The sequence below is a fragment of the Leptopilina heterotoma genome, unplaced genomic scaffold, assembly GCF_015476425.1.
Source record: "Leptopilina heterotoma isolate Lh14 unplaced genomic scaffold, ASM1547642v1 Lhet_97, whole genome shotgun sequence".
Taxonomy (NCBI): domain Eukaryota; kingdom Metazoa; phylum Arthropoda; class Insecta; order Hymenoptera; family Figitidae; genus Leptopilina; species Leptopilina heterotoma.
This window is the reverse complement of record NW_025111203.1, coordinates 1,527,886-1,550,554: the sequence shown is the minus strand read 5'-3', so window position 1 is coordinate 1,550,554 and position 22,669 is coordinate 1,527,886. Positions and strand designations below refer to the sequence as shown.

Genomic DNA, 22,669 nt, shown 5'->3' with positions numbered 1-22,669 from the left:
AAAATACATGGCAATTTCTCGCGTTTCGCGTCTTACTTTCTAATTGTAGATACAGCTTTAGGGTGAAGTCCCATGGCAGCGTTTTGCGTTGCGTTTTGTAACTAGGCAATGAGTGTGAGAGAGATGGAGATATATGTTTGCTATATTTGCACTCATGGCCTAGTTACAAAACGCAACGCAAAACGGTGCCATGGGACTGCGGCCTAACCATTTGTTAGAATTTTAAAAGTTAAAATATTTATTTGTTAGAACGGTTAGAATTATTAAAAGTTCGAATGTTTATTTGTTAGAATTTCCAAAAGTTGACATGCAGAATTTAGGCCAAAACAAGGCGTCTCTTTTTATTGAACGAACCCATAACCCAAGAACCATTGTGGATTGACCCTTATCATCCACTTTGCGTCCATATTGGATTTCCTCCACCAAACCTAAACTACCTAATTGGATGATGTTATTAATCTGCGCACCCTGACTTATATCTATATATGTCACTAAAATTCATTACAAAAACAAAAATATTCTCCACTTAAGGTTGGGTTTATGAACTTTCAATTTTTATTTGCAATTGATAGCAATGTTTTCTTTCTTACATAAGTTATCAATTGGAAGGGGAAGAGGTAATGACTTGACATCTAAAGACATGAATGGAACAGACGATATTTTGAATAAAAAAAATCCAAATATCATAAAAGATGTAACTGAACTCAGGGAAAATGTTTACGGTAATTTCTTTCTTTTTTCATTAATAATTTAATAATTCATTTTCCTTTTTTTTTATTTTCAACCATAGTTAATTAGTTGTATTCATAATAAGAGTTTTTTTGTTATATATATATATTAGTAACACAAAAAAAGATTTAATTAAATTTGCGTTACTTTTCTACTGCAAAAACTTGTATTATTCTAATTTAAATAATTGAATTCCTGAGAAATTACTATTATTCATGGAAATAATTGAATTCTTAGGAAGATTTTTACAAAAATTTTTTTAAATAATTAAATTCTGTCTGGAAATTTTATGAAAATAGTAGATATTGAAAATAATTGAATTGTTTAAAGGCTTTTAAAAATAATTAAATTTTACAAAGAATTATGTTCAAATTTTTGAGAATAATTTAATGCCTGTGTGTCATTTTATTAAATTTTTTTTGAAAATAATTGAATTCTTGCGAACGATTTTATTGGAATTTTTTTTAAATAATTGTATTTCCAAGAAGAAAGTTATTACTTTTAAAAATAATTGAATTCTTGTGATGAATATTGTTATTTATGAAAATATGTAATTGAATTAGAATTTTAATATTAAAATGTAAAAGAATAATTGAATTATTTTAAACAACTTTAATTAAAATTGTATTTAAAATAATTGAATTCCTGTGAATTTTAAAAGAACATTTTTTTAAATATTTCATTTTTTCGAAGAATTCAAATATAATTTTTAAGAATAATTGCATTTTTTGATCAATTCCTGTAAAATTATATTAAAAATAAGTGAAATCCTGCGATGAATTTTATTATTTATGAAAATTGAAACGTTACTGAGAATTTTATTAAATTTTCAAAAGTAATTGAATTTCTGAGAAGAATTTTATTATTTATGAAAATAATTGAATTATTGCGAAAAGGTTTATTGAAATGTTTAAAAAGAATTGAATTTCTGTGAAACATGTTATTTTTGAAAATAATTGAATTCTTGATAAGAATTTTATAAACATTGTTTTAAATAATTATATTTTTCGAAATATAATAAATATTATGAAAATTTTATTATAAATTATTGAATTCTTGTTAAAAACTTTATTTTCTTATAGATTTGTTACGAAATATAAAAGACCCAGAGAAGCCTCAGACCTTAGAAGAATTGGAAGTAGTTTACGAAGATTGTGTGTGTATTGATGAAACCACACCGAAAGGAGTGAACGTTATTCGAGTAGAATTCAACCCCACGGTGCCCCATTGTTCCCTTGCTACTCTCATTGGCTTGTGCATTCGAATAAAATTGGAACGAAATTTAATAGCTTTCCACAAGCTCGATATTTACATCAAGGAAGGTGCTCACGCAACAGAACAAGAAAGTGAGTTAAATTTTATATTTTGTTTAACTAATACGTATTTTATTTCCATAACTATGAATCTTTCTAAAAATACATCTACATTCAAAAAGTAGAATTCAACTTTTTATGATGATATACACTCTAAAATATGATACATACTTAACATTCGTTCTCATTTTAGTCATGTCTGCAAAATTGAAAGAATTAAAATTGTAAACTTGCTTTTTATTTCAGTAAATAAGCAGATTAACGACAAAGAAAGAATAGCGGCTGCCATGGAAAATCCTAATTTACGAGATTTAGTTGAAAAGTGTATTAAAGAGGACTATTAATGATGTTGTTCAATTTGTATATAAAATGTATATATATGATCAATTTTTTATTATTTTTTTGAGAGTTTTTATAAATTTTAGCAATAAGGAAAGAAAACGTATTATAAATATATTCTAAACAATTTTATATATTGAAGAATTTATTACCTCTCCAATGTCTAGGATATCACATTTTTTGCTTTATGTCTCGCTTCACGGTGAAAAGGACCTATCTTCCAAAAATTTATTTAGGACACCTATAAATGTTTTCCCTCTAATCCACGAAAGTCTATTAGAATTTGTTCAAAATTAAACCTCAAACAAAAAATTTTGTTAATTTTCTAAAAACATCAAAAAAAATTTTTTTTAGGTAAAAATCTATACTTTAAAATGAAAATATTGTTTTAAAAAATTTAATTAAAATTGCATTTAAAATAATTGATTTCCTTCGAACAATTTTATTAAAATATTTAAAAATAATTGAATTTCTGTAAAAAAATTGACTATTTTTTAAAATAAATGAATTCCTGTAAAAAATTCTAATATTTTTTAAAATAATTGAATTCATCCAAAGAATAAAAAAAAACATTTTTTTAAATATTTCATTTTTTCGAAGAATTGAAATACAATTTTTAAGAATACCTAATTACATTTTTTTTAACAATTCCTGTAAAATTATATTAAAAATAATTTAAATCCTGCGATGAATTTAATTATTTATGAAAATAACTGAAACGTTGCTAAGAATTTTATTAAAATTTTCAAAAATAATTGAATTCCTCAGAAGAATTTTATATTATTTATGAAAATAATTAAATTATTGCGAAAAATGTTATTAAAATGATTAAAAAGAATTGAAATTCAGTGAAAAATTTTGTTATTTTTTAAAATAATTGGATTTTTCATAAAAATTTTATAAACATTGTTTTAAATAATTACCTAATTTTTTCGAAATATTATGAAAATTTTATTTTAAATAGGTAATTGAATTTTTGTGGAAAACTTTATTAGTGAAAATAATTGAATTTTTCGATTAATTAATTTAAAATAGTATTAAAAATAATTGAAATTTTTCGATGAGTTTATTATTTATGAAAATAATTGAATTATTGTTTAGAATTTTATAATTTTTTTTTTTATAGTTGAATTTCAATGAAAAATGTTATTATTAGTGAAAGTAATTGAATTATTGTAAAGAATTGTATGAAAATTTTGTTAAATAATTGATTTTTTCAAAATCTTTTCGAAAATGCTATTCTAAATTAATTGACGCCTGTGAAAATTTTATTATTAATGAAAATAATTGAATTTTGGATGAATTTTATCAATTTTTTTTTGAATAATTGAATCGTTTTAAAGAATTTGATTATAATTTTTTAGAATAGTTTTTTGATTTCTAGTATTAGCGAATTTAAATTAGTGTAAATTCTCAAGAAAATAGTAATGGTAGCTTTCAGTGGCTGAAATCTAAAAAAAGTAGCCAAATAGTAGCATAACGTAAAAAAAGTAGTAAATAGAAGGTTTTAGTAGATGATTGCGAAGCCTGATAAGGAGACAAGATTAAAAAAAATTCTATTATTTCAAGTAGGATATGGATACAGAATTAAAACAAAATTCAGATATTTGTTACACTTTAATGTTAATATATATTTTATCATAACAATGAACATGATGAATATATACTTTGCGATGTTCACAATTAACTCTCTCTTCGGTGATATTGTTCTTAGTTTATTTCAAGATTGCTATTGTTTATTTTCAGGTGAATTCAGCCGCTCATTTAACAGCTAATCGTACAAATTTCTTAAGAATTACTGTTTTTTGTACACTTTATTTACTATAGCATTAAGGTATTTAATTTATACAGTAAGGATTATTTCGAACCAAAAACTTTATTCCTTATCTACTACGTAGACATAAGGAGTATATTGTTTGGTTGAAAATTATGATTACTGTATGTTCGAAACACCTCTTCCAGCAAAACGTTCAATATCTATTATTTATTAGTGTACTGACTAAACTTCACATCGCTTCTTAGTACAAACATCAATGGCGCACATTACTCTATCAAAAATTGTCTTTCATTATAAAATGAAGCCAAAGAAATTCATTTTTTTAACATCTGCAGGAAAATTGGCAATTATCTTGCATGTAAAAAGGATGTGTCAGTTTCTTATACCATCGAGGAGTGTGTAAAAATGTGCTTCATATTTATAATGCACGTACGAAAAATTGTCCATTGCACGAGTCTAATATCTGCAAAATTTTAATATCTTACAAAAGTAAAATTTCATTTTTCGCACGTGCATCAAAATATCACTTGCAACAAACATCTCTAAAGTTTTTCTCATTGTTCGAAGATTTTTGGGATCACTAATTACAAGAACATCAGATTTTAAAAATTCAAAATGGCGGATCCAATATGGCGGACTTATTTCAATTTGACAGTTTTACATTGTCACTGACGTGTTTTAAGTTTAGTTTAAAAGTAATTCAAACAAATTGAAAAAGTCATATTCGATCAATGATTTTGGATTTTTAAAACCTCTCCAGATTCGAAATTTCTGTCTTTAGGAAATGTTTTATATTTTTATTCTTTCTAGAGATAAATTATTTTTTATTTGTAAACTTTGGTACAAACACTGTAAACTCTAATAAAGATGAAAAATTTTTATTGTCAATAGTTTGAGTTTTTCATCTGTCTTCCATTTTATTTTGAGATAATACAAATAGTTAAACATATTGCACAATATTTGGAAAACTAACCAATCTTTTATTTAATCGTATTATATGATATAATCTCGTTAAAGAAAAAAAAATTTTCTTTTTGGTCACAAGTCGAGAAAATGTTGAAGTTTGCGAAAAACTTATATGTTTGCTCAAATTCCATATTTTTAAGCAAAAATATAAATATTGAAAGTCAGTAGGTGTTTTTTCATAAATTTTGTCATTCAAAGTCAGAAGCAGTGACATTGATAAAATAGAAAAAAAAGAAAAAAATTTATTTTTAGAATTGAGTCTTTATTAGGCCACTTTTACACACAATTTTCCATGTGTAAACTACACTTTAGAGATTAATATTGCAAAACACACTTTGTTTGCACTCTTTTGGCACTTTTAGAATAATTTTTGCTGCAGTTCTATTTTCTATTTTTATACACTTTTAAACTGTAAACTAGGATCATGATGGAAAATATTTAGAAAATTAATTTTTCGCTTTTAAAAATAATAAATATTCATTTCTTTTCCTGTAGAGGTGTTATAAAAATTATCGTGCGTGCACCAAATGTGAGAATAGCATTTTCACTTTCGTCGAAAAATTGGTTATTTTCGTACTTGGTGCACAACAATGTAAATAAAACGAGTTCCCGATAAATTTTTGATTTCAAAGGGAAATTGTTGACATTTAAAAAAGTTAACCACAAGAAGAAATATAACACAGATCCTTATCTCTGGACTCCTCTAAGTGGATCGGGAGTAACGGAAGAATTTCGTACAACTCCTGAACTGTTGACATTTGCCGGTAAAATAATATTACTAGATTGTCCCTGATGATATCCACTTGCGGCTGGACTATGCCTAAAATTTAATGAGACATTAAGAATATTTTTAATTTCATTTTTTCACTTACTTTCTAATAACTTTTTTCATTTTACTCTTTCACTAGTTTATAAAGTTTTGTTGATAATGAATCATAAATATTAAAACCTATAGGATTTAAATATTATATTATTAACTTATAATAAGCTTTAATTCAATTCCAAGCAGGAAGTAATTAAAAAATTATCTTTTTTACTTTATAAATCTAAAATGTCTAACTGATGTCCGATTATAGAAAAAAGTGTTCGACTACTGAAGCTTTCCTAATTCCCCTTTTTTTTCTGATTTGTACCCTTTTTAACCTTTTTCTAATAAAAAATAAACAAGTTTTTCTTTTTTTGAAAGTGTAATAATAAAATTTAGACAGAATGCAGACCTTTAGAGAAATAATTAATTAACATTCAAATAATTCAAATATTATTATTAATAGTTTTTTCTAGAAAAACAAAAATTCTAATACAAGACCTTCAATTTTTTCCATTTCTGACAATAATTTCTTTTTAAATATCTTAATTCTTGAAGAACTATCATAAAATTATAACTTAGAAATAATTTAATGAATAATTTTCTTTATAAATTTCAAAATTAATTGAATTTTAAAATAGTTTCGTTTACAATTTTCATAAATAGATGAACTTGAAAAGATTTTAACTTCAAATTTTATAAAATTTCAATTTTGAATAAATTTCATTAGAAATTCTAAAGAACTTACATTTTTGCAAAAATTTTCAAAATTTAAATAATTCTGAAATTAGTTAAATTTTTTAATATATATATATATATATATATATATATATATTTAATTAATTATTAAAAATAATAAATTTATCGAGGAATTCTAGTTAAAACGACTAAAAAAATTTTAATTTTGAAGAAGTATAAAAAATAATAAAATTCTTCGCAGAAATTCAATTATATTTAAAAATTTAAAGAAATTCTCGTCAAAATTTCAATTCTCTTTATAAATAATAAAAATTCTTCTTCAAAATTCAATTATTTTCCAAATTTTTAATAAAATTCTTGGCAAAATTTCAATTATTTGCAAAAATGAATCGAATTTTTCTAAATTCAATTATATTCAATATCTACTATTTTAATAATATTCTCCAAAAGAATTCAATTATTAAAAAAAAAATTTATTATAATTCTACGCAAACGTTTAATTATTTTCATAAATAATAAAATAATTTCACAAGTATTCTATTATTTACAAATTTTTTATAAATTTCTTCGCAATAATTCCATTATTTTCATAAATAATCAAACTCATCGCAGAATTTCAATTATTTTTTAGTATAATTTTAGTCAAATACCACGAAAAATGTAATTATTTTTAAAAATTTTATTAAAATTCGTCAAAAGAATTTAATTATTTAAAAATTTGTTAATAAAATTTTTTATGAGAATTCAATATTAAAAAACATTCAATTATTCAATATAAATTTTTTATTTAAATAATTGAATTCTAGTAGAATTTTCTGATAAAATTTAATTTTAAATGAATTTCAGTGAAAATGTTCGATTATAATTAAATATTAAAAGTATTAAAAAAAAAATTCACGCTATAATAATAGCGTGAATTTTTAGAAATAATTGAATTTTGAAAAAGTTTCAAATTGAAATCTTTGAAAATCTAAATTTTTCATATTTTTAACTAACAATTCTGTGGAAATAATTTTTTCAAAATGTTTAATTGAAATTATTTGAAGTTTTTATTTTCAAATATATATTTATTTGAAGAATTTCCGAAGAATCGATAAAATTTCGTAAAATTGAAATGTAAACAAATACATTTGAAAATTCTAAGAATTTTGTTTTAAATTATTGTAAATAATTGATTTAAAGAAAAATTTTAGTTAAAAAGTGTAGATCTAAATGAAATCATTTAGATTTTGAAACGTTGGAGTAAACTAATTTTTAAAAACTATTTGTCCGAATGTTTTCGTTTCATTCTCCTTTATTATAATTACTATTTCTCGGACGTAAAAGATTGATTAACAATTCTTCAAAATTATTTTCATCATTTCAATTCAATTATTATTTTCTACACTTTTTAACTAAAATTTTTCTTTAAATCAATTATTTACAATAATTTAAAAAAAAATTCTTAGAATTTTCAAATGTATTTGTTTACATTTCAATTTTACGAAATTTCATCGATTCTTCGGAAATTCTTCAAATAAATATATATTTGAAAATAAAAACTTCAAATAATTTCAATTAAACATTTTGAAAAAATTATTTCCACAGAATTGTTAGTTAAAAATATGAAAAATTTAGAAAAAATTTTCAAATCTAAAAAATTTTCAATTTTCAAAATCTAAATGATTTCATTTAACTATTTGTCCGAATGTTTTCGTTTCATTCTCCTTTATTATAATTTTGAAGAAGTTAGTAAAAATATTTTTTATAGTAAAAAATAATGATCTTATCACTCGGTTATCTTTAATGATTATAAAACATGAAGCAAGTGATCACTCCGAGTCTTCGACTCGGAGTGATCACTTTCTTCATGTTTTATAATAATATTCTCATAAATTGTTGAATTTCAAAAAGATTTAAATTTGAATGTTTTAAAAATCCTAATTGCTTTGAAAAAATAATAATGATTAAATATTTTTTTTAAAAAGAAATTATTGCTGTTTTCGAATAATTTTACAGTTAAAGAAATTTGTCAAGGAAAAAGAAAATTAAATTATATATGCAAGTTGTATAAACAAATAAATTTTTCTCTCCTGCAACCTGCCTTTTTGTCCCCTTTTTGAGGAAAAAAATTCCCCTTTTCACCTGCTTTTAGGAAAAAAGGTTCTATGATGCCTGTTTATTAAATATTCATGTACTTGTAATAAATTTTTATAATTTAAAATTCTGAATTGCACTGGCACTGAAATAGCGGATTCCGTACACTAATATTTAGATCATTTGGTACCAAAAAAAATTATTTCTAAAAAATTTTTTAAAAATTTTTCAAAAATGTTTTTTAAAAAAATGTTCTTAAATAAATTTTTTGTGATTAGACTGTAAAAATACACTAGTATACCAATTTTTAGCTCATTAGGTCAAATAATGTACAAGTTAGAAAAAAAAATTAAAAAAAAAATTTTTTTAGTTTTTCCTTTTCAACGCTATGGTCATTATAACATATCAAGTTCTCTATATTTTTCCTGTAATATTCGCGTAAAAATATACCAGCACGCACAATTTCAGCTCTCTATGTCGAATAGTTTAGAAGTTAAGGGGGGGGGATGGTCACTTTTTATGAATTTTTGGCCAAAAATCGTGTTATTTCCTTGACAACACTATGACCATCACCTCCAATCACATTCGCTATATTTTTCCTGTAATCTACGAGTGAAAATGCATATCTGGACCAAATTTGAGCTCTTTAGGTCAAATAGTTTAGCCGCTACTGCGCATGACTGCAATACATACAATACTATTGCGCATGACTCCAATGCATAACAAAATTATTGTGTTTGATGTTTATTTCAATATCCAAATCAAAACAAACAGTTTTCACTTTGACTCCGATATACTAAGGGTGTTTTCGGCAAATGCTCGGATAATGCTGCAGATTACTTCAGTGGTGCTCACTTTAATTTTTCAACATGGTTTCTGTTATTATTTGAATGATATGTTGTAATTGGTTACTTCCGTAAACTCTTAATTTTCATTGGTTCAAATATTGTTAATTGTGACAATGTATGAAATATCCCTTAGGTTTTAGAAAAAAATTTTCGAAACCCAACCTACAGTTTGTAGAATGAAAGATTGTTACCTTATTGCCGGACTAGGTTGAGGTGCAACCAAAGATCCTCTGTGTTGGTACTGGCTGTGAGACATGGACGTTCCAGTGGGTGGAGATGGGTCGGGAGGTAAACCATTTTCTAACGTGGATGCATGACTACTGGAATTTGAATGTGGTAAGTAAGCATTGCTCATTCGTGACTCGCGACTTCCTCTAGACATAGAAGTCACAGGTGCAGAAGGAACTTCAGAATGAGAGATATTGGAATGTGATGGATTCACTGATGGGTGTATGTTATTAACTGTAATTAAGAATAACAATATTCGTTTTACAATCCTGCTGAAATCTATTGAATGAAATGATTAATGATAATGAAATGTAAATGATTTATGAATGAAACAATTTATAACCTGAGTGTGTGTTTGATTGATTTGTTAAAGGGATTGCGAGCCGTGCATTTACGGCCAGTAGGTGATCCCTTCTTTGAAGTAGACTATTTACATGTTCTTCTAGTCTTAAATTTTCCGCCCTCAGTTGATGAAGACATGACAGTAACGACGCAACTGCAAAAACATTCGAATTTCAATAAAATTAAATAACTAAATATGGGAATATTTTGAAATAATATTCCGAATCGACTTGGAATACGATTCTGTAAAATTTAGTTGACGGATTGGCTCCATACTTACTATCAAAATGCTGTGCCTGTTCCATTAAAAATTGACTGCCTTGTTCCCACTGTCTTTCTAAAAGTTGATCGAGCGTTTGTGGCATTGTTCCACTAGTCAAGCCCCCAGCACTGTTCACATTAGAATTTGTACTTGTGCTTGAGAAAACTGATGAAAATGATGTTGGAGCTGGTGCTGGTTGAGTGGACCTTATCTAAAATAATTAATTAATTTCATTTTAAAAAGGACAACTCAATTTTTGAAACCGTTTAAATAAAAAATCACTAAAGTTCTTACAGTTGCTATCACTCGACTATGAAGTTGCGGTCCTATTAGATTAGTGGTCGAATTGTTTGCTTCGGTGAATATGGAGTGGGCCTCCAGTTCTTGCGAAAGCGTGTCAGACATCTTTTGTGCCATTGTAGAGGTGGGATTCAGTTGGTTGCCCAGCATGTGTGGTGCACTGACTCCATTTTGAAACCTAGAAGATTATGTTTTTAGTCATTTATCCCAACTTTATTTAATACTCATCAATAGATCACAAGTTTAAAATTAAAGTCACACACGAGTTTAAGTTTAATTTTAAAAAATGAAGACTTACAACTTGATTTCCTTCTCCTCTTTTGTATGATTGGCGAGAGTCGGTGTATTCGAAGCCGACGGCGTTGGAGTAGTGGAAGATGTGCCAGCGCCCTTTCGTTTTCTCCTGCCCGGGCCATTGCTGCTCATGCTCTCGGAGCCGGGACTGCTGGGCGGCGAATCCTTGACAGTGGGCCCCATAATGCCACCAGAACCAGTTCCCACGCTGCTAAAGTGACCAGTACCCAGCGTGGGACCTTGTATTATTGAAGGAATGGGAGCCACCGCCGCTGACGGTGGTGGTGTTGGATGGTTGTTTCTGCTGGTGCGCTTCGTCGTTGTCACGACTGTGATATTGGATAAGGATGACACTGAAGAAACTATCTGAGGAAGAACTGCTACTGGTGCCGATGTTGTTGCTGACTGATTGCTTGTAGAACCTCGCTTTGGTTTACGTAATTTTTCTTGCTTCTCCGATGATTGAGATCTAAAAAAAGAGATGAAAATTCACATGATTTTACTTAGAAATTAATGAGCAATTTTATTGTTCCTATTTGACTCAAGATTATAACTAGCAGCTGAGATCACTTAAACATTTCGACAGATTAATAATAACATAGTTTTCTCGCTATCGTATAACCACTGATACTCAGTTGAAAATAATTTTTTCAAATCTCTCATAAGATTCGAATTCATACACACGTAATACTATTCGCTTATAATCAGGCGCAAATGTCATTCATTCGTCCAATTCTGAACACAGATTTCACAGCATTATGTTTAGCAATAACGTATTCAAAGAGAAAAATGTACTTAATGTAAACAACCAGATACATAGTTTTTTTTCGTAATACAGAGGTAGCTGTGGGTAACTTCTTGGATAGTGTACCAAGAGTCAAGACCCGACTGTAGATAGAAAATCTCCTTCTTAAATAACTTTTGGCGAAATCGACTATCATAATTGTAAATGTAAATAGTTTGCGATATTCAAGACGCACCCTAAAAAAAGTAATCTTGATTTGAGGCGGAATCCTCTAAACTGAATGCACATTTTCCTCTTTTATATATGGTATCAAAAGTAATACTCTTCACTTTAAAGGATTTTCCTCTCGCTTATTATTTGCCAATTTTATAAACTGATAAAGAAAAGCTATTTTGATGCACTAAATTAAACGTCTTTAATTAAAGAAATATAATTAATGATTAATAGTTAATTACTTACATTAATTAATATATTTACATATTTGTTTATTTACTTCAATTGAATTCAATGTTTTTGATATCAGAACCTTAAAAAATTGTTTTCTTTGTATTATTAACCACCAAAGAATAAAAATATTCTGCATTCAAGTGGGATACTTTTGTTTTTAGAGGAAAAATTGAGACGATATTAGAAGAGGATTTTTCCTCTATTTATGAGATTACTGTTTTTAGGGTGCGATGTACAATGAAAAAAATGCAGTGTTTGGACGAAATTTCGAGCAAATGACCATGCGAACAAATGTCTTCTTGATTAACCCGGCGAGTATGTGACGCGAAACTGTTACAACCAACTATATGGCGGGTATAACATGCCCTGACTGTAAAATTGCCTATAAATGTTTCATATGGCTATATGAAGTTAATTTGTGGTATTATATTATAAAAAGGCATATAATAAAATATATTTCTTTAATTAATTATTTATTTACGAAGATATGTGACGCGATATGAAGAAAGGGACCTAAGAAGCCAAAAACTGTAGATTATGTTTTAAAAATTTGAATTAATAATAAACAAAGAGAATCAACTTTTAATGCAAGCCAATGATATTTAAATATTTATTAAATCTTAAATATTCAATAATCTCTTATTTTTTTTTTAAAAGAAACTAAAAGAAACTTTTAATCAAGGTAAATGTGTCGTAAACATAACCTATAACTCGTTTCCTTCTTAGGCCACTTTCTTCCTATCGCGTCACACATAATGAAGTCTTTGTCCTAAGATTTATCATACACGGAGAAAATTTCTTTCGTAATGATTACAATAGTCTATATTAGAGCTCGGATATGTGACCACTTTTTGTAATGATTACGAAAACTATGTAATTTATTAAGAATTTAGTAGGAGCGATTACTATAGTTACTTTAATGAATCCAAACACTGTATTAATCGTGTTGAAATTTATTTTTTGGAATCATTAATAATTTAGATGTACAGGTTCAGAAAGGGAACTGTACTCATTCACGCAGAGACTTATTATAATTACAATAGTCTACGTTAAAAGGAAGTCTTGGATTCTGTTCACATTTGCAGCGGTTTAAGGGAATCAGTGATACAGACTGTAGTAGCCTTTACAACAGAACTATTGTAAAATAAGGTGACCGCGGCTGCCTTGCCTTCTTATTTTACTATAGTACGTTATTTACGTAAGTGCAATTATTATTATTATTATAATTTATTATCAGTTATTTGCGTAACTTACATTATTTACGTAACTTATTTTTAAACGTATTATACATTATTTACGTAACTTACGTGATTAACGTAAGTTAACTTACTTTTTTATGTACGTAACTTACGTAAGTTGTGTAAATTATATAACAATTTATACAGGCAAGAAATCTTGTACCTTCGGTGCGTGTGTTAGAAAAAAAAATTTTCACTATGGAAATGTAATAAAAAATAGACCTTACAATATTAAAGACTAACAATGAACAATAATTGTATTAATTATAATTGCATTAATTACTGAGAACGAAGTGATTTTTTTACATTTAAAGTGTATAAGTCTTTCTCGCAAGCGGTGAACTTTCATAGCAGTTAGTATATAAGGAAGTTTAAGTCATGTATAAATATGTGTAAATAGCGATCGTTATTATGTTATGCGTTTAGTATTTAAGTTAGATTTGTGTACTAAGGGTTTAGTAAAATTGTCTAGTTTAATAATATAATTAATCTTGAAGTGGGTAGTCTTGGAAGAGTGAAATTAATGTGCAATACATGATTAGAAGTATAGTAAAATATAAGTAAATATAGTAAAATAAGAAGGCAAGGCAGCCGCGGTCACCTTATTTTACAATAGTCCTGTTGTAAAGACTACTACAGACTGTATCACTGATTCCCTTAGATTGCTGCAAATGTGGATAGAATCCAAGATTTCCTTTTAACGTAGACTATTGTAATCAGTCACATAGACTTTGTGCTAACTCATATTTAGTTCGTATTTATTTCAAATAAATTTTTAATGAGTACGTTCGACTTACAGAATTGTTACAACGAAGCTACTTTAGGCATTACGAAAAGTGGTCACATATCCGAGCAGTACTGTTCGACTATTGTAATCATTAACAGAAAATTTTTCTCCGTGTATGATTAAATAAAACATTTAAACTTTTTATAAAATAAAATTTGCACTTTTATAAAGGTAGGGCTTTAAACATTATAGAATGAGAAGTATAATGCTTTTACTGCAAAAAAAAAGCAAAAAATTTTGCTTTTACTGCTTTTTAGAATATATTACGATTCAGTTGTTTTTCGTTTTTTTAAAAATCTTGTTCCAGGAAAAAGTTTCAACTTTTTAAAAATTGTCATTTTTACGATTTTTTCGTAATCTTCGATATAAAAAATGACATTTTCATTCATTCATTGACACATAAAAAGGTATCAAATCTGCACTGAGAAAAATGGATATTAAGCTTTATTATCTAGATATTAATGGTCAATATCTAAGATATTGGAAAAAGACTTGTTCAAACATAACCTCACATTTACAGATTATACTTTTTAACATCTGAGATATTAATCCATAACATCTGGATGATATGCATTAGCATTTTTTCTTTAATATATAATATATAAAGATTTTTAATATCCAGTTTTCTCAGTGTGCTTAAAACTTGTTATTCGGGGAGGTTTTTAGGGTCGCTGATTACGAATATGTCAGTTTTTAAAAATTCAAAATGGCGGATCCAATATGGCAGAGGAAGTTTTAAAAATGATACAAAAAAGCGGAATGCTTTTTAAAAGATACAGTCTTGCTTGATATTTGTTACTAGAGGGTTTTTAGGGTTACCCCTGAGTAACAAGTTTCAAGAAAAATTATGTCATTTTAAAAAAAAATCGTCTACCATATTGCATCCGACATTTTGAATTTTTAAAAACTGACATCATATTCGTAATAAGTGGTCCGAAAAACCCCTATAAAGTTTTATTATTTATTAAAATCCAAAGAATTTTTTTCTGCATTTTAGACACTTTCTTTGAAATTGTAGCCGCAGTCAAGGGTTTAATGATTTTCTTTTTAATATTTCACAAAAAAAATATAGAATGTAATATTTTTGGTAGTGAATTGGAAAAAAATGAGTTATCTATTTTCTAAATTGACAATGAACGAAATCGTACTAAGGTACGAATTTTGTAGGATGCAATGTTTGAAGAGTAAATTTGAAATGTTTCTTTATATCAACTAACAGCACACTAGACTATATGTAGGCTATCTAAATATATGTTGTATCAGTTCCCGATCAAATGTCCGGATGTATGCATATGAGAGTGTGTGGGTCCCGTTTTTTGTGAACACGATAACGTCGATAACAATGATACGATAAGAGGTTTTAAACGAATTTTGGTAAAAATTGCTAAGCTTATTTATCATTTGTGGTATTAATATTTCAAATCTTAATAAAAAATTCACTTTGTTATTAATAATTTTTTCTTTAGGGGTCGTCCATAAACCACGTGGTCAGTTTAAAGGGAGTGGGACGTTCAGTAAAGTTTTACTTTTAATTTTATTTGGGGAAGGGGTTCAAGTTATGAGAACGTAGAGATTCAAAAGAATAGATTTTGCTATTTTCAGGATGTCTAGCGAATTATGGTTTTCAAATTCCAGGAGCAAAAAACAAACTATTCCCGGATTTATTTTTTAAATCATTAATACTTTAATAAAGAGGATTGAACAAACTTTTACGTTCGAGTTGATTTGATTATAGAATATTAGGAAAATATTGACTTCACAGTTTACACATGTTTAATTTATTTTATTTTAATGGTATTTACAGTGCAAATTGTTGAAAATGTTGTTTGTTTATTATTTATTTATTTATTTATTTTGTGTTGTTCTTATTTATTAAATTGTTATTAATAATGGATTATCTTTTCTGTTGGTATGTTTTTTTCATACCTATTTCATTTCTAATGCTATTTTATTTATTTTTTAATTTAATTTCATTTTATTTATATATTTTTAATTCTATTTTTCTATTTATTCTTAATTTCATTTTCATTATTGCTTTTTATTTTCTTTACTATAATTTTTATTTTTTAATTTAATTTTTATTAATTAATTTAATTTTTCTATCTTCATTATCACATTTTATTTAGTATTTTAAAATTTCAGTTAGGTATCTACTAACTCCAAATGTTAAACTAATTTTTCGCTAAATTTTAATTCCTTCGACATGTAATGTAAAACTTTTTATTTACTAGTAAGGTATGTTTACTGTTTCTTTTTTACTTTTGTTTTTATTTTTTTTACATTCATTTTACCTTTAATATTACATTAAGTCAATTCTGCTTTCATAATTTGTTTTATCCTCAGTTTACATTATTTATGTATTTTTATTTATTATTTAATGTCTTTAAATTATTATTTAACGTCTTCGTGTATTCTCATTATTGTTTTCTATAGTAATATTTAATTAGTATTTTTAATATTTTATTTATTATTTAATGTTTCTAAATTAATCATAATTAATCATTTAAGTTATGTTAAATTAAAAAAATTTTAATTTTTGTGTAAATTTATAAAAATTTCCCTGACTTTTGGCAAAATTTTTCTAATTAAAAAGTTGTTCAAGAATATAAGACTTAAATAGAAATTTTCTGTAGATTTGAACAAAATAGTGAAACTTTTCAAAAATTTAAGAATATTTCTGTAAATTTACGGTTTTTCCGGACGCTATTCATAGAATAGGATTATGAGGCAAATTCGCCATCTCAAAAGAATTTAATTTTTTTTTCTGTACTTCTTCAATATTTACAAGAAAGCAAAAGTAAACATTAAAACAAAAATGTAAAAGAAAAGTAAAAAATATAGCACTTAATTGAATTTGGTTTGTAATATTGCAGATTTAAATTAATTTAATGTTAAAATTTGTATTTTATCACTTAAAAATAATTTTTTTAGTAAAACATTAATTCGCATTTTCACTTTTTTTCAACGCATAAATTCAAATAAAAAAAAAATTTGTTCATCGCGGAATCCATTTTTAACAACCATGGTTTGAATATTCGCAACAAAGGTATGACTTAAAAAAAATCACTGCGAAATTATAGCACTCGTAATATTTGATGCACTTGCCCTAGTTCTTTTCTAAAATTAAATTTTACTTTCAAAGTTATATACAAACTGTAATTTAATTTGTTCTTAAACGTGATTTAATATTTAAAAAAAATTAAATAAAAAACAACTACATATCACTTTACATAATGATTATGAGCATTTATTAATTTTTTTTTAATTATCACCGAATTCTTAAAAGAGTACTTAAAATTATATTCCCCGTTTTATTAATTTTGTATTTTCTACTTAAAATAGTGTGCAATACAACGATAAGCAACGAACAATTCTCAATGGACAACAAAGACGCGTTGTTATTAATTACAATAAAAACATAACCTAAAAAGTCATAAAACACAATCACACCAAGAGAGTTTTATCAAAAATTTTAATGATTATTATTTAAAAATAACTTTCTCTATTATTAAAAAAATGTGAATTTTTCAATGGCGCATTAAATTCTGCAAGAAATATTTTAAAAAATGATAATAAATGACCTCGACCAAATCGATAATCTCAAACACTGCAAAACATTCAGTACTATTAAAAATACACTATTTTTCTAACAATCAGAACACAATTGTATCATATCTGTGGTAAAGTACGAACCGTAGTCTTTGCAAAACTTACGTTGAAGCAATAATTAACGATTTTTTTCCAATTTTTACAATAAAGGGCAACAATTTTATGAGGAAATTCTAATTTTACTCATAAGAGGTTAGAGCAACTTGCTTGTTTATACTGAAACGACGACCATTTTAAATGCTACTCCCAATTTTCTATCTCTGTCGCTCACATTTACCTCTCATTCTAACGCACGCAACTAGGGTGCGCCCGTTCTTTGCTGCTTGAAAACGCGAATAAAGATGAGAAACAACAATAGTCAGTGATGCCAATAGTGCAATATAACTCTAGAAGCATCTAGAAGTTCCTGCAATGGCCAAACCCCGTTCAAGGCTGGGAAGCGATGGATGTGACGCGACGCGTCTTTCGAGTTTTTTTTGACGTAAATACGTATTTCACTCTCCTCCACAAAAAATGCATTTTGTAAGGAAGAGGACACAGACAAATTCTGTTACTTTCTAGGCATATCCTGTTTCCGTATTCGTATTCTTTTTGCTTTGTTATTTTACTAACTTAACACTGGATATTTTTTGTAGGTTTAAGGGGCTTTCACATCAGTAATGTTTTCTCTTCGTCATCACGAACCAACTGCACAAAGTATAGTTCAAGCTGCTTCTACAACAACTTTTTTTTCATCGACATGAACGTGAAAACGATGCGCGCGCAACTATTTTGCATTTTTTTAAAGTCCAACGCACAATAGATTCGCGAAAGTCGTTCGCGAACGAGACGCATGAGATAGACAAGGACACAAATATATCTCTGTCCTTTTCTAACTCATGCTTTGCGTTCGCGAACGACTTTCGCGAATCTATTGTGCTTAGGCCTTTACACTGCATCTTGTTCGTGTCGATGAAAAAAAAGTTGTTGTAGAAAGCCCCTCATGTTGAGTGCGAGGAAAATTCAATATGGAGGATGACTATGGATGCCAAGCAATACATTATAATCATCAATGAAAATAAATCAGTTTTTCATCAATACTTTTTAAAGATTTATTTCTGTACTAAAGTGTAATTGCAAGTAAATCTTTATTTATCGAAAGCTACTATTTAAAACAATAAAATCAAAAAATAAATAAAAAAAATTTTTTAAAATAGCTTTCGATAAATAAAGAATAACTTGCCATTACACATTGTTTCAAATCTAAGTTCTTAAAAAGTTATTGTAGAAAAACACCAAGTTGTAAAGGTGTTTCTACAATAGCATAAAAATAAATCTATTTTGCTTTATTCAAAGTAATTGCATATACTGCATGTAAATTTACGATAATTTGCTTTGAATATTTAATGATTGAAAGTGAATTTATAAAGTTTACGATTTACATCATACGATTTTCAATGTTCGTCGGGCCAATAGGCCAATAAACGTTAAAAATCGTAATATTTACATAAGAGAAAAAAGGATAGAAATATAATTTGTCCTTTTCATCTTAGGGGCCGTTCACAAACTACGGCACATTTCTAGGGATGGGGAGGGGTGTCAAGCTGTGTGTGACGAAGTGTGGAAAAAAAATTTTTTTGTATGTAAAAATGTGACCAAGAGGGGGGGTCAGAGTTATGGTACGGTCACAGCTCGGCTGCCTGCCTGCCTGCCTGCAGGTCGTCATGGCAATACATAAGAGTAAGAGAGTCAGACAATTTAAATTATTCGTCTCCTCTCTCTTACTCTCGTGGCGGCTGGCTGCGCAGGCAGGCAGGCAGCCGAGGTGTGACCGTGCCATTAGTCCGAAAAGGCGTGACGCAGTTTGTGAATGACCCCTTATTTGTAAAGTTTACGATTTAGGTTTAACGATTTTCACTGTGTTTAGGCCCAATGAATTAATAGGATCCCTGCCATACACGGTTTTGCAAAAATGAATTCATCATACATCACAGGTTCAACTAACTTATAAAGTTACTGTCCCATGTAGGCATAAAAACATCAAAGCGTAAATGCATGAAAGTGACAGAAACAACCTCATATCACTATCTCGTTCACTCTCATACTTTAACGAGAATATATAAATTAAAATTTGTTAAAGTATTTAACAAACTGCCACCCTAAAAAAAGTAATCTTGATTTGATGCGGATTCCTCTAAACTGAATGCATATTTTCCTCTTAATATATGGTATCAAAAGTAATATACTTCGCTTTAGAGGATTTTCCTCTCCAATATTATTTTCTAATTATATGGTTATGAGACAATAAATAAAAGGTTTTTTGATGTACTGAATTAAGCGTTTTTAATTAAATAAATATAATTAGTTATTAATAGTTAATTACTTACAGTAATTAATACTCTCTAAATCTGAATGAGCGAAATTCCACTAATTTCCCAGCGATAAGCATATCACTGATTCAATTAGCTAATACGCTAATTAATCAGTGAAATTCCACTAATTCACAGCGTATATACGCTAATTGAATCAGTGATATACTTATCGCTGGGAAATTAGTGGAATTTCGCTAATTCAGATTTAGAGAGTATATTTATTTATGTTTATTTACTTCATTTGAATTCAATGTATTTGACATTTGAACCTCAAAAAATTGTTTTGTTTTATTATTAACCACCAAAGAATAAAAATAATATACATTCAAGTTGAATACTTTTATTGTTTTGAGAGGATTTTTCCTCTAACAATGAGATTACTTTTTTTAGGGTGTGGGGAAAAAGTGCGACAAAACGAAATATTCATATAAAAAATAATAAATTATAAAAAAACTTAAGTGAAATTTAGTATAATTATATCATATATTCAGAATATTAATTAAAATCTAATATAACTTTACTAACTTTTACAGTAGTTTTTTTTAAAGTTCAGTATTATTTATATTAAAAAATTTCGCTTGGTCGCGCTTTTTTCTCAATTTGTAAAATACTTTTACAAAATTTAATATATATTATCTCTCCGTGTATTATATTAATATAAATATAAACACATTTTAATTTTAATTTATTAAAATATAAACATATGTATTTATTATATAAGTAAATTATTAAATTAAAACATAAAATTTTATTCAAAGTTAAAATTATAAAAAAATTTTATTCGAATTCGAAATCTTTGAATAGTTTGAATTCGAACTATTCGCACATCTCTAAAACGCTGTACAATTTTAAAGCCATATGAGCACAACATATATAACTGAGCCCAGTGTGGATATTGCCTGAAATGACGTACTCACCTTTAAAATTTTCCGTTTTGAACTTTCTGTTCATATGGTACTGTACCTTAATCCTGTTTATAAAAATAAGAAATAAAGAAAAATGAGATAGAAAAAGCCTTCTTCTTAGACTTATTGTAGAACCTACTGTATGGGGCAACTTGAACACCACAGTAAAAAGTAAATCTTATTTTCAGGACTATATGAAATTGAACAAGTCTTGAAAGTAATGCCAGTCTTAATTTAAACCCGGCTTGCGTGAAAATAAGGATAGGCAATCTGAATTTACAGTTTTACTTTTTAAATTAAGTATACAACTGCTGATTTTTAACATGATTGCCTTAAATTCAGAACATTCTTATTGCAGATATTCAGCTTACTTTGCTCTTTCAATTCAGCAAAAAAATATGATTTGAAATTAAACGAAGGCTGTCTTAAAAATGTTGCATCTTAAATTAAGGTACCTTTTATGGCTAAAAATAAGACTTTTATTTTTACTGTGATCTATTTCGTTGAAAAAATTCGAAATTATGTCCAAACGCAAAACGCTCCCTCAAAATGAAGATTTATATCAGCTGAAAGTTATTAGTAATTATGATAACATAATTAATTATTTCAAGTAGGATTCGGAGAGTGTTGAAGGACTCAGGATAAGTGGTCTAAAAATAACAATAGAATGGTGAAAAGGAGCTAACAGAAAATAGAAAATAATAACACCCTACCAGAAGAAAAGAAAAATTACTTTGAAAAATAGTTACCTACTTGAGGTACAATTTACGGACGAATTTTCCTACACTTCAAAAACAAGTACATCTTTTTGAGTGCTCAAAAATAAATTCAATGTTGCATTTATTGTGAGAATTTGAAAACTTCGGCAGGGTGTATTTTCTCTGTTGTTCAGGTGAATAATGAACATTGATCGATTTGATAAATAAAGTACTCGAAGGTGGAAAGAACTTACCGAGATCGCTTAGACGGCGTTTCCTCTACGGAGTATTGGTCGGTATTAGGTATTGCATTGGTCTTCCCATCAGCATTGGCTGCCGAGGTGATCATACTTTGCTGCAACTGTTGGTATAATGTGGATGCACTGGTTATTGTACTTTGTACAGTGTTAGGAAGGGAAGTTGCAGTTAATGGAACAGAGACAACTATACTATTCGACGAAGTGCTTAATGACTGAGTAGCAATCGGCAATTGGTTTTGTGTTATTGACATAATTACAGGAGTGCTTGTTGTTTCCTCTGTGGATAGAACTGCGTTTGCCAGCACTAGCGGACTGTCAGTTCTCAACTAAAATCAGACAAATTTTAATATAAATGTAGAAATGTCACTCAATTTACCGCTGCGTTTCTATCATGATATAATAGAGCGTCTGGTACGCTTACAAACCAGTCAAACTCACGAAAACATGTCAAAAAATGTGTAATGAAAATGTGTAAAAATTAAAATTCTAGAGTCTAGACTGAAACCATTTCAAATCAGGCAAGTCGACTAACTTCAAGTCGTAAATTTACCTGTCGCTAAAATATGTTATTCTACATAAAAAATAAAGACGTATTTTTTTATTTTCCAAAAAAACTATATTATATTTTTTTGAAATATTTACTTACACAGT

General features: G+C 27.3%; 2 protein-coding genes across 2 annotated transcripts in view; one reads left to right on the top strand and one right to left on the bottom strand.

Annotated features, from left to right (window-relative positions):
• Positions 1 to 440: 440 nt before the first annotated feature.
• LOC122512281 (MIP18 family protein galla-1) lies at positions 441 to 2,513 on the top strand. Its single transcript, XM_043628025.1, has 3 exons — positions 441 to 722; positions 1,812 to 2,075; positions 2,289 to 2,513. The coding sequence occupies exons 1-3, from the start codon at positions 575 to 577 to the stop codon at positions 2,384 to 2,386; spliced, it is 510 nt and encodes a 169-aa protein (XP_043483960.1). The 5' UTR covers positions 441 to 574; the 3' UTR covers positions 2,387 to 2,513.
• Positions 2,514 to 3,979: 1,466 nt separating this feature from the next.
• Positions 3,980 to 22,669, bottom strand: part of LOC122512278 (protein AF-10) — a 28,040-nt gene continuing 9,350 nt past the window's right edge. The window contains exons 6-12 of the mRNA XM_043628023.1: positions 22,013 to 22,344; positions 10,983 to 11,447; positions 10,679 to 10,862; positions 10,403 to 10,595; positions 10,124 to 10,276; positions 9,744 to 10,014; positions 3,980 to 5,944 (exon numbers count right to left, since the gene is read on the bottom strand). Coding sequence (XP_043483958.1) covers positions 5,812 to 5,944; positions 9,744 to 10,014; positions 10,124 to 10,276; positions 10,403 to 10,595; positions 10,679 to 10,862; positions 10,983 to 11,447; positions 22,013 to 22,344 — 1,731 coding nt within the window. The 3' untranslated portion in view covers positions 3,980 to 5,811. The remainder of the gene's footprint in view (positions 5,945 to 9,743; positions 10,015 to 10,123; positions 10,277 to 10,402; positions 10,596 to 10,678; positions 10,863 to 10,982; positions 11,448 to 22,012; positions 22,345 to 22,669) is intronic.